Source organism: Rhodnius prolixus, unplaced genomic scaffold (assembly GCF_049639745.1).
Source record: "Rhodnius prolixus isolate KJV_2025 unplaced genomic scaffold, Rpr scaffold_2, whole genome shotgun sequence".
NCBI lineage: Eukaryota > Metazoa > Arthropoda > Insecta > Hemiptera > Reduviidae > Rhodnius > Rhodnius prolixus.
In genome coordinates this window covers 49,225,086-49,238,943 of record NW_027411592.1, presented here as the reverse complement: position 1 = coordinate 49,238,943, position 13,858 = coordinate 49,225,086, and the positions used below count along the sequence as shown (strand labels likewise).

General features: G+C 34.5%; 1 protein-coding gene across 2 annotated transcripts in view; it reads right to left on the bottom strand.

The window, feature by feature from the left end:
• Window positions 1-13,858, bottom strand: part of Ets65A (DNA-binding protein D-ETS-3) — a 109,195-nt gene that overhangs the window by 47,258 nt on the left and 48,079 nt on the right. For both annotated transcript variants that reach the window (XM_074119703.1, XM_074119702.1), the window contains exon 5: window positions 24-74. In XM_074119703.1, coding sequence (XP_073975804.1) covers window positions 24-74 — 51 coding nt within the window. The remainder of the gene's footprint in view (window positions 1-23; window positions 75-13,858) is intronic.

Below are 13,858 nucleotides of genomic sequence, written 5' to 3'. Positions count from 1 at the left end.
AAATATGTTTTAAAGAATCTTACCTTGAGACTGAGCTGTGCCGTGAGAACTCCATGATCCTTTATATCCAGTTTCTAAAAATATAAAATATTAACATTTTTATTAGTAAAAAAAGAAGAAAATGTAATAATTTATTTAGATAAAACAATCAAAGAATATTACCAGCAAATAACATAGAAAAATTGGTAAAAGTGCCTGTACGACTGAGGTAATCGGCTGACGTCTTGATATCCAACATTGTTCAGATAGTAAATTGTGCACAACAATGTGCGTTATGTATTCACGATGTGACTTCCGTCATATCTGTTGTTTGATAACAACACTATCGTTCAACATGTATTTATAAAGAATTATTTCCGGCTAGTATTTATGTGACGTTCAATGGTTAATAAATGTTTAGAATAAAAGCTAAATAATGATTTGTACATTTCCCGGGACAACAATTAAAATTGTTGTAGGTTGACGAAAAAAAAGGTACCGGCCGGCGCGACGAGTGCGATCAGCTACAAAAACAAGAAGAAGAGAAAAAGAACCAGAGAGAAGTTTCTAAGGGTAGTGTGTGCACACGAAGGACGCCACGGACGGCTGGTGAATGAATGAACGAACCCCAGGAAAGGCGCTTGCCCGGAATGTTCTTCTAGTTAGAGGCGTGGTTATGTGGGATTGAGCCAATCGCTAAACGTTATGTTCCACCCTTAACAGACTACTGTCCTCCACATATACCTGATACACATGACCTATTTAAACACCTTTAAAGTGCTTCTTCCACTTTGACATGACACCTCTTCCAACTGTCTCTTCTCTTTTTTTCTAACCCTAAACTTGAACGAATTTTTGTATAGTTAAAATTTTGAATTTTCTCTAAATGATTATAAAAATTATTTGCGATATGATCAAACATGAAAAAAATAAATAAACAAGTTGGTTTGAAATCCTCGAAGATTTCTCTGGCCGTAAATATATAAAGGTTATTCCAATCTCTGCAAAAATAAGATTGAAATAACTGAAATAAGGCAATAGATTAAATTGAGTAATATCCAAGCACTTTCTGCTACAGCACACAACTTGAAAACAGAATTTTTTTTTTATATCCTTTTATTGAAATTTGCACCTGTACCCACAGGGCACAATAAGTAAATGAGATAAGTATACAGGGTGTCCCAAGCTTTATGGATAACGACTTTTTCTCGGAAACTAAGGTAGCTAGAAAAAAACTAAAAAATACGTGTTCCCTTAGTTTATTGTTAGGAATCCAAATTTACTTTGCAAATTTTGTTCGGTGCTTCCAGAAGCGAGATACAGGCACCAACTTCATTTTTTCAAATGGGAAGGTGCGGTTTTTATTTCAGAAATAGATTCCTCTATTTTTTTTAAAGAAAAATTTACTTGAACGGTTTTTTTCTGTGAGCGATATTTTAGAAGTTATGAATGAAAACATGATTCTTATAAGAAATGTCAAAATGATAATATTATAGCGGTTTTTTGATTGAATAAGAAGAAAAGTACTATTTTATTGTAAATTTTACTCCTCATTAATATTACAGATCATGCTCGAACTGGCCTCCACCATTAGAGATGCATAGACATGCTCTTTCCTGCCAATTGTCCCTTACTGCCAAAGAAATAGATTCGAATTTAACCGAGTTACAGGCATCTATTATTCTCTGGTTTAGTTCATCTACAGATGCAATTCCGACTTGATTCTGATACACCTAGATTTAGAAATGCTTTTAGGTAAGCAGAAATAAGGAAAGAAAGAAAAAAGTTATGAATAATCACCTTGTTTTTCAGGTATCCCCAAAGGAAATAGTCCATAGGTGTCAAGTCCGGTGAACAAGGTGGCCACTGAATCGCCCCCCGTGTCGATATAACACGCCCATCAAATTGCCTATCGAGATATCTCTTTACATGCCTGATGGTGTAACATAGAATGGAGCGTCTACTATACGGCGGAGTATTTTGGATTGGAGTGTTTGCAGTCTGTTGATGTTTGATTTTTTAGCTGTTCCGTAAAGTTCCGAGTCCGTAAGTCCATATTAGTGGTGAGAAGAGCTGTATAGAGTCGTTGTTAGTTCTGTAGTGAGAGTTTTGAGCGTTTGTCGAGTAGTCTGGCTAGAAGTTTGTATAGTTTGTATTAGTTCGGTACGTATGGGGGTTCCAGGTAAGTCTCTTGTCTAGTTACAAGTCTTGCCAAGGTACCGCACATGGCCGGCTGGTAGGATAGATGTATGATGTAAGAAGACAGGTGGTGGAGTTGATTTAAATTCATACGGTATCAATAAATCGTATGAAATCAAATTGAACATAAGAATGTTCTAAAAATGACGAACGTTCAGAGCCATTTCCAAAAAACTCAATCTGATCTATCAGTAGCAAATTTGGTTGTTTTTCAAGCTAACTTATATTTAAAAGTAATAAAATCGGAAATTCTGCTTCTCGTTGAAGTTTTACTACCATTTCCAAAAATTACATTATGGTTTGCCATTAACATTGTATCAATTAAAACACCACAATTCACCAGTTTTAAATTTCACAAAACTTTTATTTGGAAACGAGGTAGCTGAAGATAAATGAAATAAAACAACTAAAATGCCAGTTCTTGAGGCAGTAAATTGCAAACACTAATAAGGTAAACACTAAGAAAGATGAGACTCTGAAATCAAATTTTTTTGAGGTAAGTAACTTTTTTTTTAATGTAATAAAGATGATATCTGTTATTTGAACTTTGCTTTTGAGAACAAAGACATATTATTAGTTATTTAATAACATAGGAAACTTAATTTGCATCATTTCAGCTGTCTTATGCTAGAAGCCAGCAAGAACTGCAAGAAATCAGGGGCTAAAATTTGTCTTTGCAGTTGCCAAGGAACTGATTGCAGGCCAATCAACGGCGAGAGCTGCCTTCTGTGTTTCTTATTTAGTTTACAAAACTCCGTGGATAATGCGTTTTGGAAGGAAACGAAGACCTCTATAGTGAACCGGGATTTCTTCATTTTGATCCCTTTTCGAATTGCGGTAGTTCTTTTTCGTTTCAGTTAACACTACCCATTAACCGTCTTATTCATCTTTTTGGTGAACCCTAAAGCATATTCGATCTATTATCCAAAAACCTTCTCAGGAAAACTGCTTAATTATAGATTTATCAACTGATAGATTGTTGTATTTCGAATCTTGCTCTTTAAACTATCCATAAAAATGATATAATTATTAAAAATGGAAAAAAAGTTACTTCGCACTGAAGTGCTAGAGAACTCCACTCTAGTCTTCTTAACTAAATAGTCTCAATGTTAAAGAAATCTTTTTCAAATTAGTCCTACCACAGTTTTTTGTTGGTTTTTTATGCGACCGGTTTTGATCACCAAAAATCAACTTCTGGTGCTATTTATTTATTCTGGTGGGATATCACGGCAGTTAATCAACCAGAATAAGCTCAAAGCCAAGAACAGAACCTAAAGATGGTTTTATTATAACTGAAACCGATAATATAGAGTAATAATAATAATAACAAAAGTCTGTGACTCAACTTATTTTAAAAAGAATTACAATAAGAATAGACATTTACGTCGATCAGACGTTTTAAATTATTTCTTTAAATTTCTCATTGCCCAGAAAGTGCTAATCAATTTACGAAGTAACTACAGCTGCATCTGCAATTACTTCTTTTAGCCATGTCAAAATGTGATATCTGGAGTCCAGGCGTGTTGTTTAATGCACTAACTACAAGTGTAATGCTATGTAAAGCACCTACATGGATTGCATTACTCCTTAGAATATAGAAATCTATTTTAAAAAAAAAGTGCTGATATTGAATTTTACTAAAAATTACTTCAGTTACCACAGAGTACTCCTGATCATTCAAATAGAATTGTGTATGGTACAACTAATGTATATCTGTACACAGTTTCCATATTTTGGGTTAAAACTAGATAGAGAGAAGTTGCCGTATATTTGCTTCAAAATGCTTTTAGATTTTACTTGCATCTGAAGCTGCAGCAAAAAATTGGTTTCCTCAAATATGATTGCTGATTACTGGAAATGTTTTTGAGCTCAAGCCTGAGAAATTTATTTACAGTATTAACTTGTTTATTAAAATTGTTTACTCGCTATGAAATAATGTATTAGAGCAAGAAAAATACGGCTCCTTGTTTGATTTCGATACAGATGAGTTTCTTTCCGCTGCAGGAAGTAAGTTAATGCCAGAATGCCAATTATTATTACAAAACTGATAACCAATTTGAGATTGTCTAACGCAGTGATTCTCAACCACTTTGCCGAGGTAATTTTGCGTGCCGCGAAAGTTTTGAAGTGTGCTGCCAAATTTTAGAAATGCATACAATAAAAATTATATATTAAATGTAGAAGACGATATGAGGGTAACATTATCATTTATACGACTAAATATAAACGAAATTATCAAAAAACATCGTGCTCAAATTTCTCATTAAAAGTATTCTTATTATTAACTTGTAATTTATCCCATAATAAACATATACTGTTGTTTTTGTAGTACATATTATTTTATTACATATTGAAAATTAACATAAGCTATTTTACACAGTGTATTGCACAGATGGATAAGCAAAATACTTATCTTATCTTATTGTTAGTTTACCGCCAAATTTGAAATTGTTAAAGTGAGCCGCGACAAAAAAAAAAGGGTTGAGAATCACTGGTCTAAACAATATAAAATTTAAATGTTTTTAGACAACAGTATATACTGTTATATACAGTATATACTTAGACAACAGTAAGCTGTAAATCAGACTTATACTATTACTTCTAGGTTTTCTACCATCTTTTTATTCACTGATTAGTGTTAAAAGCATCTCCATGACCTATCTCTACACTTAGATTACTAAGCAAGGTATTCTGTGGTAAGTGAAGTAGGATTAAATGTGCCATCCCGGCTCGAGTGGCACCACTTCAAAAAAGAAAAACATAGACACATTGACCACAGCAGTAAAAAAAAAGAAGAAAAATAATATATAAAAGAGTTTACATGGTAAGCTTAAGAGTCTAGGGCCACTTTTCAAGCAAACGACTAATGTATGCTCCTTGAATTCGCTCTTAACTGCAAGCATGCAACTGCACGATATAAATTCGTTAAAAACCTATTGTATTATGAAAGAAACATTAACACAGTTAGTCTGGCGTTCATCGTGAGTAGAAATCAGTATGTTTTATGGCCAGTGACCGTAACAGTGGGTGCACGCAAAGTGTGAGCACCGTGCACAGTAGAAGGTTAGGGGTTGTTGTTAGATATCTGGGGGCCGAGAAACGGCCGTCCGACCGCCTCCTACCATATACAGGGCCAGCAATACTTTATCATAGATACTGCAATGCACGTGTACAACAGTCAGTCTACTATAGCAGCACACTAGCTCACAACAACATTCTAGATTTCTCTGTCTGTGTATGCATTCTGCAGCGCGTATATAGAGCTAAGTGGATCCTATTGTACGGCAACACTAATACCACGTGTCCTACCACGTGAGAACTATCCCCTCCATACACTTCCCATCATACCAATCATTGACTTCTGGTATTGTCTCTATCCCCAATACCGTAGACAGATAAAGTATACGGCTATACCAGATATATTTACACTCTATACCAGCAAGCAGATGCTACACTTCATTCTATCGACCTCCACCAAAATAAACTATCATTGTGTCAACAATAAGATCACGTGTTGATCCGGTTGGTTGTTAGAAGGATGATTTAATTTGTATACAATAGAAAATGGTGCTTATTTTTTTCTAACTTGAATATAAACCTATTAAGAGATAATTAAATTTTGGGAATTATTATCAGAAAAGTTAAGGTTTGCCTCGAAAAATAAGAGCCCAGATATTTGAACTAAGGAGGTGCTTAAGCTTGAACTGAAAATCCTCGATTAATTCAAAACTAAAACGGTACTTTCTAAAACCTACATGAAACTTCAAACTGTAAGTTTTTCATCACTCCAGCGCTCCCGCTATAGGAGGAGTAAGGTGTTTCTAAAGTAGAGGATGGATTACAGCAGTGTTGTTCTCAAAATACAGTACAGTGTTTATCTTTTATGTTTACACTTCGCTATATCTATTGAAATGTCCTTTATTGGTTTTTTTCTGAAGTAGAATAACATTTGTGTGAATAGAATATAACAAAGCTAAAATTCGAAGTTCTTAACTTGACACTTCTTTGTGAATATACTAAAACCCACCAACCCAAAACCCACCAACTGGAAATGAAAATACACAAGCAATTTTTCAGTATTTATGCGATTTTCTTGCGGTATATCTTTAAAATTTTTTTAATTCTATTGCCTGTTTCATCTACTATCCGTTTATTTGCAACATTTTCTGTGGAAATACTTATCCAGAAAACTGTTTCAGATGGCATTATCGGTGTGTATGCAGTTGATTTAAAATGATTAAAGAAATTATGGTTGAAACCATATTTGAAGTTTAGGCTAACCGGATGGTAGCATTCGGATTACTTTTTCTTTTTGAGATTTTATAAAGAACTGCTTTACAATTCTTTCGGTTTTTGCTAAGTATCATTAAAAGCGAACGTTGAAGATACCGGCTTAGGAATTAAGTCTCTACAGAGGCTTTTTTTTTGTTTTAGATACAAAAGATATTACACAGGGAAAGTGTAAGAAATATGAAGTTTTGTAGAGGGGTGTTTTTGATATCATCAAAGTCTTCGACAGTAGGGTGCAGTTAGAGTGAATGTGCTTGCAGAATGATTGGCTATTAAAACGCATTTTTATTCATCGCTAGCTGCAGCTTCTTTTTCTGGCAGGGCAAGTGTGGAGGAGTGTTTGGTTATTAACATATTAAGTAAAGTAATGCTTATTTTATTAGGTAGGGTTTACATCCAATTTCGTGTCGTGGACGGAGGCGATCAGCACACTTATAGCAATCTTATTACTATAAGATTAAACATTAAATAAAATCCTAGACCTAGAACGGAAATCAAACTCAGTACCACAATACATATAACTTTGCAGGACACGCCCTTAACCATTCTGCTACCGTGGCACCTAACATATTGAATTTATCTGATTATATTAATTAAGTCTATAAATGTTATATTTTTGCAGGGAGACGTTTTAATTTCAGACTAATATCTCTGAATATTAATTTTGGAAAAGTAAAAAAGAATTTTTGAAATATAACGGTGTAATATTCCAAACCTTTTATATCAATAAGGTGATATTAAATATACACATGCTCATAATGTACCGTGGCAATGAGAATATTTATTTCGCTTTTCTTCATATAGTAATGTATAGATATATTTCACGTCGAGTATATAAAGCAGGCCATGGTAAATGCGAAGGCGGGTCTTTTTGCCGCCAAACCCTCTTCACCTCGCCAAACTTTCGCATCTACCCCTTCTACTTCCACTCCCTTCTATAGCAAGTCTTCTCATTTCCTCTCGACGTTCAGGGCGCCAGATGCGATATTAATTCTAAATTAAAGGATAAGGTGACGGGCGCCCACCAACTCCCATCGCTTTGCCCCCCCCCCCTCTGACTCCAAATATATACTGAGGGCTAGTCGGTGGAGTTTGCCTTTCCTAGCATCCTCTCTTCACACCCTACGGCGGCTAACTTCTAATTAAGTTCCTTTATCTACCCGAATAGAGAGAGACAACATTACTTACTCACTCTTGCTTCTAGCAGATTCACTCAGTGAACATTCGCCATCTCTGTCTGGCTTTTATACTCTTACCAGTTTTATGTCACATTTCGTCGGTGTAAACAAGAGTTGTACATTGTTTAATTTCGTGACTGTAATGAAGAATCTAATAAACCTTAGATTACTGCATTATTTTATTAAACTTTACCTTAAATTGAAAATTGTTTTTCTTGTGTAGGAACTTCAGAGTTCAAGCATTAATTTTAAACAAATCATTGTCTTAGAGCCCTCAAATTTGAATAGCTCCCGTTAACACTTAAATTAAACGGTCTTCAAAACTCTTAATATGTAATGAAGTTCATGGAGTAATTCTTTTGGGATCCCGCTGCCTGGATTTCATGGCCACCAAAGCCATGTACCTAATTTTTAGCAAAAATGCGTTATGTATCGTTTATCAAACAACGGTGGATTTAGTACAACTAGCACTTTCTCCAATATTTAACAAATCAACGCAAAAAAAAACAATTTAGCGGTTTGAGTCCAAAAGGTCAAAGAAATGATACAAAGCAAGAAAAATTTGTCGTCTGTTGTTGCGTACAAGCCTGAAAAGGCAGAAATGTTCCAATCCACTGCAGCTTCTGCTTCAAAATAGTAATGCTGAAAACGTTATTATTACTTTAACAGTTACGAATTATTTATTAGTGTCTATATCATTTTATTCTTCTGTTATTATTATTGCGACATAAATAACTGTTTATTGTTTAAAAAAAGGTTCACTACTCTGATATGAGATACAGGAATTAAGAGTCAATCTAACTAGTTGAAATGCATAATAACTATGACCTTTTTTGAGTCCTAGGTACTAATGCCAGACCTAGGCATGATTCTAAAGATACTCATAAGAGAATGGAATGGCGGCACCTAGACTTAATCAATTTGGAAAAACTAATGGCAGAGACTAGGGCATTTATCGGGTTATAGCGACACAGAGTTTTGGTGTAAAATTGTCTAAAATGGCCAAAGAATCATGTCGCATGCGAGGAGCTTCTTTTAGTTTTCTTGATTCGAAAATAATGTGGTCTACGTTTTAAACTTTTTGGTTTCGATAAATCTGGATGTATTTATTCGTTTAAATAATCCAAAATAAGATAAATGTGATGCAAAATTCATTAAATTTCACTCATACCTGCGCTGCAAACTTCCAAACTTGTTGGGAGTCAAATAAACTCACATATTTTTAAAGAAAATTCCAGCCTTTAAAAGGGAAAATTCTTCGTCAGATTAGAGTCGCTTCATTTGAGTTCCTTCAGTAATTTGCAAACCTTTCTAAGAAACCAGAACAGCAAAATCTTTCAGATATTCAAAAGATTTCAGGCTGTTAAACTCGCTGAATTTCATTTGTCAATCCGAATTTCTCGTTGAATCAGATCATTTTTTGTCATTCTTCTTACTCCTTTTTTTCCGAAAGTTAGGTAGTTTAACCTTTGGTTTCTGAGATATTTGCCCTTGGGCCAACGAAGAGGGGTGGCTGAGGGAGAGAAACGGAAGCGTTACTATGGTAACCCATCGATTCATACCACAACACACTCTCGGCAAGCTCGGAGAGGTCTACCTCTCTATATCACAAAGTTCCTGCGCTTTCCGACACAACTTCTCTCTTCATGTCTCCACTACAACGTAGCGCACCTCATGCGTTCTTCGTCAGTGAGCGCCGCTGTTGCTGCAACTCAACCCACTAATACTACCCTTTATTCCTTAGGTTCTTCTTCTTTTATATACCATCCTTCTTATATATCTTCTGTGTTACACTTTATCTGTTTTTTTATACAATAACAATACCACTCTATAACTTCATGATAGTCAAACGTTTGTTATTTGCTCCTCAATTCTGTATATACATCTACATATGCAAAAATCTATACATAATATAAACACACTTCCAGTTATTTTTATTTTTTTTTTTTTATTCTTTACCAATAAATAAGATAATTCCACTAAACGCTTACTCGTCCCTAAAAAGTTCTATTAAATCCTGAATAGCAGATGGAAACCGCCCTCTAATTCTCTCGAATTCCCAATGAAATTATTACTTTCTTTACAGCTCTTAAAAAAAATCAAATTTTACAACTGAGATTCCATCGTCATTATAAGCTCCAGCCTCTTGTTCTCTAGTGCAGGGGTCGGCAACCAATTTTAAGTAGAGAGCCATTTCTCCTTAAATAATTTTAATAAATCTTACCAAGAGTCGCAAGCATGATAGTGTAAATAACTCAGTAGATTATTTGTATTCCCAAATTATTATTTAATGATATTCAATAAAATTGAAATGTTTTATATATTTATTTTCAGATATTACAAAGTAAATAAACAAATAAATAATAGCTAAACCAGTGTTTGAATGAAAATGGCGGCAGTCTTAATAATTACGTACTGTATTTTAATATAATTCTATTCAATTTCACACCAAATAAAAGAAATTTTCATTTTGTTTCAATAAAATTGAAATATACAATTTATTTTGGACAGGCTGAAGAGCCACAAAATTTGGATAAAAGGGCCGCATGCGGCTCGCGAGCTGCGGGTTGTCGACCCCTGTCCTAGTGCAGATGCAGGATAGATAGTTCGGCGATAATTTCTTCCATCTGCTGTTTCTTATTTCTACAGAATCAAAGATTGCTGTAACTTTTTCTGTTTAGCGAAGGTGTCAGTTTCTCTAAAATTGTTGGGATAGATAGTAATATTCAACTGTTTTAATTAAGTGCTGGCTCCTATTTTTCCATTTTTTTGTTTTGTTTTATGTTCATTTTTTTAAAATAAGCGGACTGGAAAATTATTCACGTCAAATTTTCTCCAACAAATAGGCCAAATAAATATCTTCTATGGTCATATGTTTTATTGGGGGCTCAGTATTTCTCTTGTATTCCCTTACTGCTAAATTATCTTTTCCACTGCCACTAAGATGGATTTACATGCATGTTGAAGTGTAAAGAACCGCAAACCTGTTTTCTGAATGCTGCCATTTTTATTTCACTTGCCATTTAGCCTCTTTCAATAATCTTGTACCAGAGAAAATGACAAAGAATGCTAAAAATCTAGGAAAGAATGGTGTTCAGGGACATCTGTGGTCCTGTATTTACGAACAGAGAATGGATAATTCGCTCCAGCCAAGAATTGATAAAACTCAGAAAAAGATCTACCACTGTTTTTGAAATTCTTTTTTAAAAAAATGGATTTTTAAGAGATGTTTTGGGTTACTACGTTCCACTCAAAAGCCTCTTTATTGTACTGAAAGTAATTAGATGTAGCTCATGGATAAGATCTACTACTTATTGAGCCTTGAAGCGGGCCTTGCTTCAAGGTATTAGAATATAATTAACAAAGTATGGGTAATAATGGGATGTTAATAAGAAATCTTAGGAATAACATCCCATGAGGGGATGGAAGGAATTAGTGGTTAATATACACTGGATTTCAACGTGAAAATCCTTGGTACGATTCCAGCTGTCAGCTCTTAGATTTTCTCTTGCTAGGAGCTCACTGTCTGGTGAATGACTGTAACTAGAGAGCTTCTTTCTGGAGGCTGGTAGTGCACTGAAAAAAGCTCAGGACGGTAATGACCTCAGATGTTGTCCTGCTCTTTAAATTTATATATATATATAAATGGATTTATTTATTTATTCATTCGGATATTATGGATTTAAATTACCATTAACCTTTATATAATGAAATATGTTGGAGCTACCGGTATTATCAGTTTAGAGGATGTAGATGCTGCTTGAATATAAGTGTTACAAAATGATGGTTAGAGTTTAGAATGAGGGGGGGAGGTTTGTGGAGTGTTAAAGAGTGTATTAGTGTGATGATGGTAAAGGTTAGGCAATGGAGAGACAGTGGAGACGGCGAGAAATAGGAAGGAAGGAAAGGGAAGAGGAAGGAGGCACTGGTGGAAGTCCGAGTAGGAAGTAGCGGCGGCAACTAGGAATATCCGGCGGCAGTGGTAACGGCGGCCTCCGCCTCCAGCTAGCACAACCACCAGCTCGGAGGCGGCTACACACTGCTAACATTCATATCTTGGCTGGGCTCTTACACACTCTCAGTCTGTAGCAAGAAGAGACGTTCCATGCCTCACTACCACTCTTATCTCACTATACAGAGCCGCACAAATACATGCAATTTTCATATCAATAGCCGAAATATAATATGTTATTACAATACTGAATGGTAGATGACAATGTCGGCAATATGTAGGTAATCAAACAGTATCTAGATGCCATTCAGTTATTACTGCTTCTGTACCAAAAAAAATAATGTTTGAACAAACAAACGACTTTTTCCAATAACCTACTACAGTTTCAAATGATAATAATTTTTTCCCCCAAATTGTTTGATTTCTCTCACATAAATTGTCCAAGTGTTTGGGTTATAGTTTGCAGCTAACATATAGTTTACATTAGAGCCAGCATTGGTGTTGCTCGTCACGCATTGCCGCTGTAACAGAAACTTATTGTGCCAACCTCTGTTAGTTCTTTTTTTTGGCGTAACAACGTCCCTGATTTCAAGTAACATCGGTCTCAAATTAACGCAGTCAGACTGGATGCAAGGTAAGAAAGATGCGTTTACTTTCATGACAAGTGTGCACAATCAGAAAAATACCTGATCCAAATAACCAACCACGGCCAGTTACAACTTGGCACTTGTGTCATTTGACTGGAGACCAGTAGAGGCTGATTTGCTAGCTGCCTAAGCTATCTGGAAAAACTGCAGGCTGTAGGTAGCATGTTATCCACCGGAATAGCAGTGGGGCTTGAGAGGTATTTCCCAAAGACTCTCAAAGAAATTTTCCCTCAACTTCTCGAATTCTGGTGGTAGCAGGTATCCATGCTTAAAAAACTTAAGTCAAAAAAGTAAGTTCTTGCTACCTCGTCGTGCTGTCTTTTCCAGTATCCAAGCAAATGAACGGAAAAATATGATGGGAACGAAGAGAGTTACTATTTCCACCTATACAATGCAAATACAAATTAAGAGTCAGTGTTATTGCACTGAAGTTCAGCAGATAAGACCGCGTACATTAACACTTAAAATAAATGGTTTTCAACACCATTGATGCTTCGAATTCCCGGAAAACCGTGAAAAAAAATCATTTTTAGTGAAAAAGAAAAACACATAATGCAAATAGGTTTTTTCCACTTTCGTACAATAATGGACAGATTATATGCAGTTACAGATTTAGTGATGGATGGATTGTGATGCACCGCTGCTTCGTTTAATTAGAAAGTTTTCATTTTCACATTAATGAAAAATTTGAAATTTTAAATTGAAACAAATATTATATTGGTCGTAACAAGCTTGTTTTAGAACATGCTGAGCATTTGGAATTTCATTAGAGATAGAGTATCAGTTTTTTAAAGACAATTTTCACACTTTTAATTGACAAAAAGAAAAAAAAATGCCAAATTGTCAACACCAATCCATCTGAAAGGAATTTAGAGTAATTTTGGAAGAGTTGGCATTTTAAGTTCTCTTGAAAGTTCTATTTTTTCACTATTAATGTTCATAGTATTGCGGTTATTAATTCCTCTCTAATATCTCAGGGAGATTATGTGTCTATGGAGATTTTATTGTACAATATTGATATTAGCAAAATTAATGACATTTATTTAAATGTTTTAAAGGGATTAGAAATTAGAGCAATGAATCGTCTTAATAATTGAATTTGGCATCCTCATAATTTGAATTGTTTAATTAACTAAAATGTTATTTATATTATAAAATGTAAAAGAAAGATAATGTTTTTTAATTTGTTACGGGGTCTAATTTATTATGGCTAGAACTATATTTTTTTTGTTTTCTTTTTTTGGCATTGGCTTCCGCCATACAGCCAGCATCGTCTAGGTGCTTATCACTAGAATATCACTCACTCTCCATTTAGAACTATATAAGAAAGTTGATATTTCAGATTTAATTTATATTTTCTGTTTAAGAATTTATATCTTTCTGTTCGGTTTCAATATTTTATGTTTTTGTTTTTACGTTCTGTAATGTTTATTGTACACACACCAACCCTTTGTATAAGATAATATCTTAAAACCAATAAATATACTATAGTAAATATTGTGGCCATGTAATATTTTTCGTAAAATGTCGAAGTTTCAAGACAAATTTGATAATTTAAGTTAATGTAAGTACACGCTCCCCATATTTTTTAAACTACTTTATCCCGTTTGATA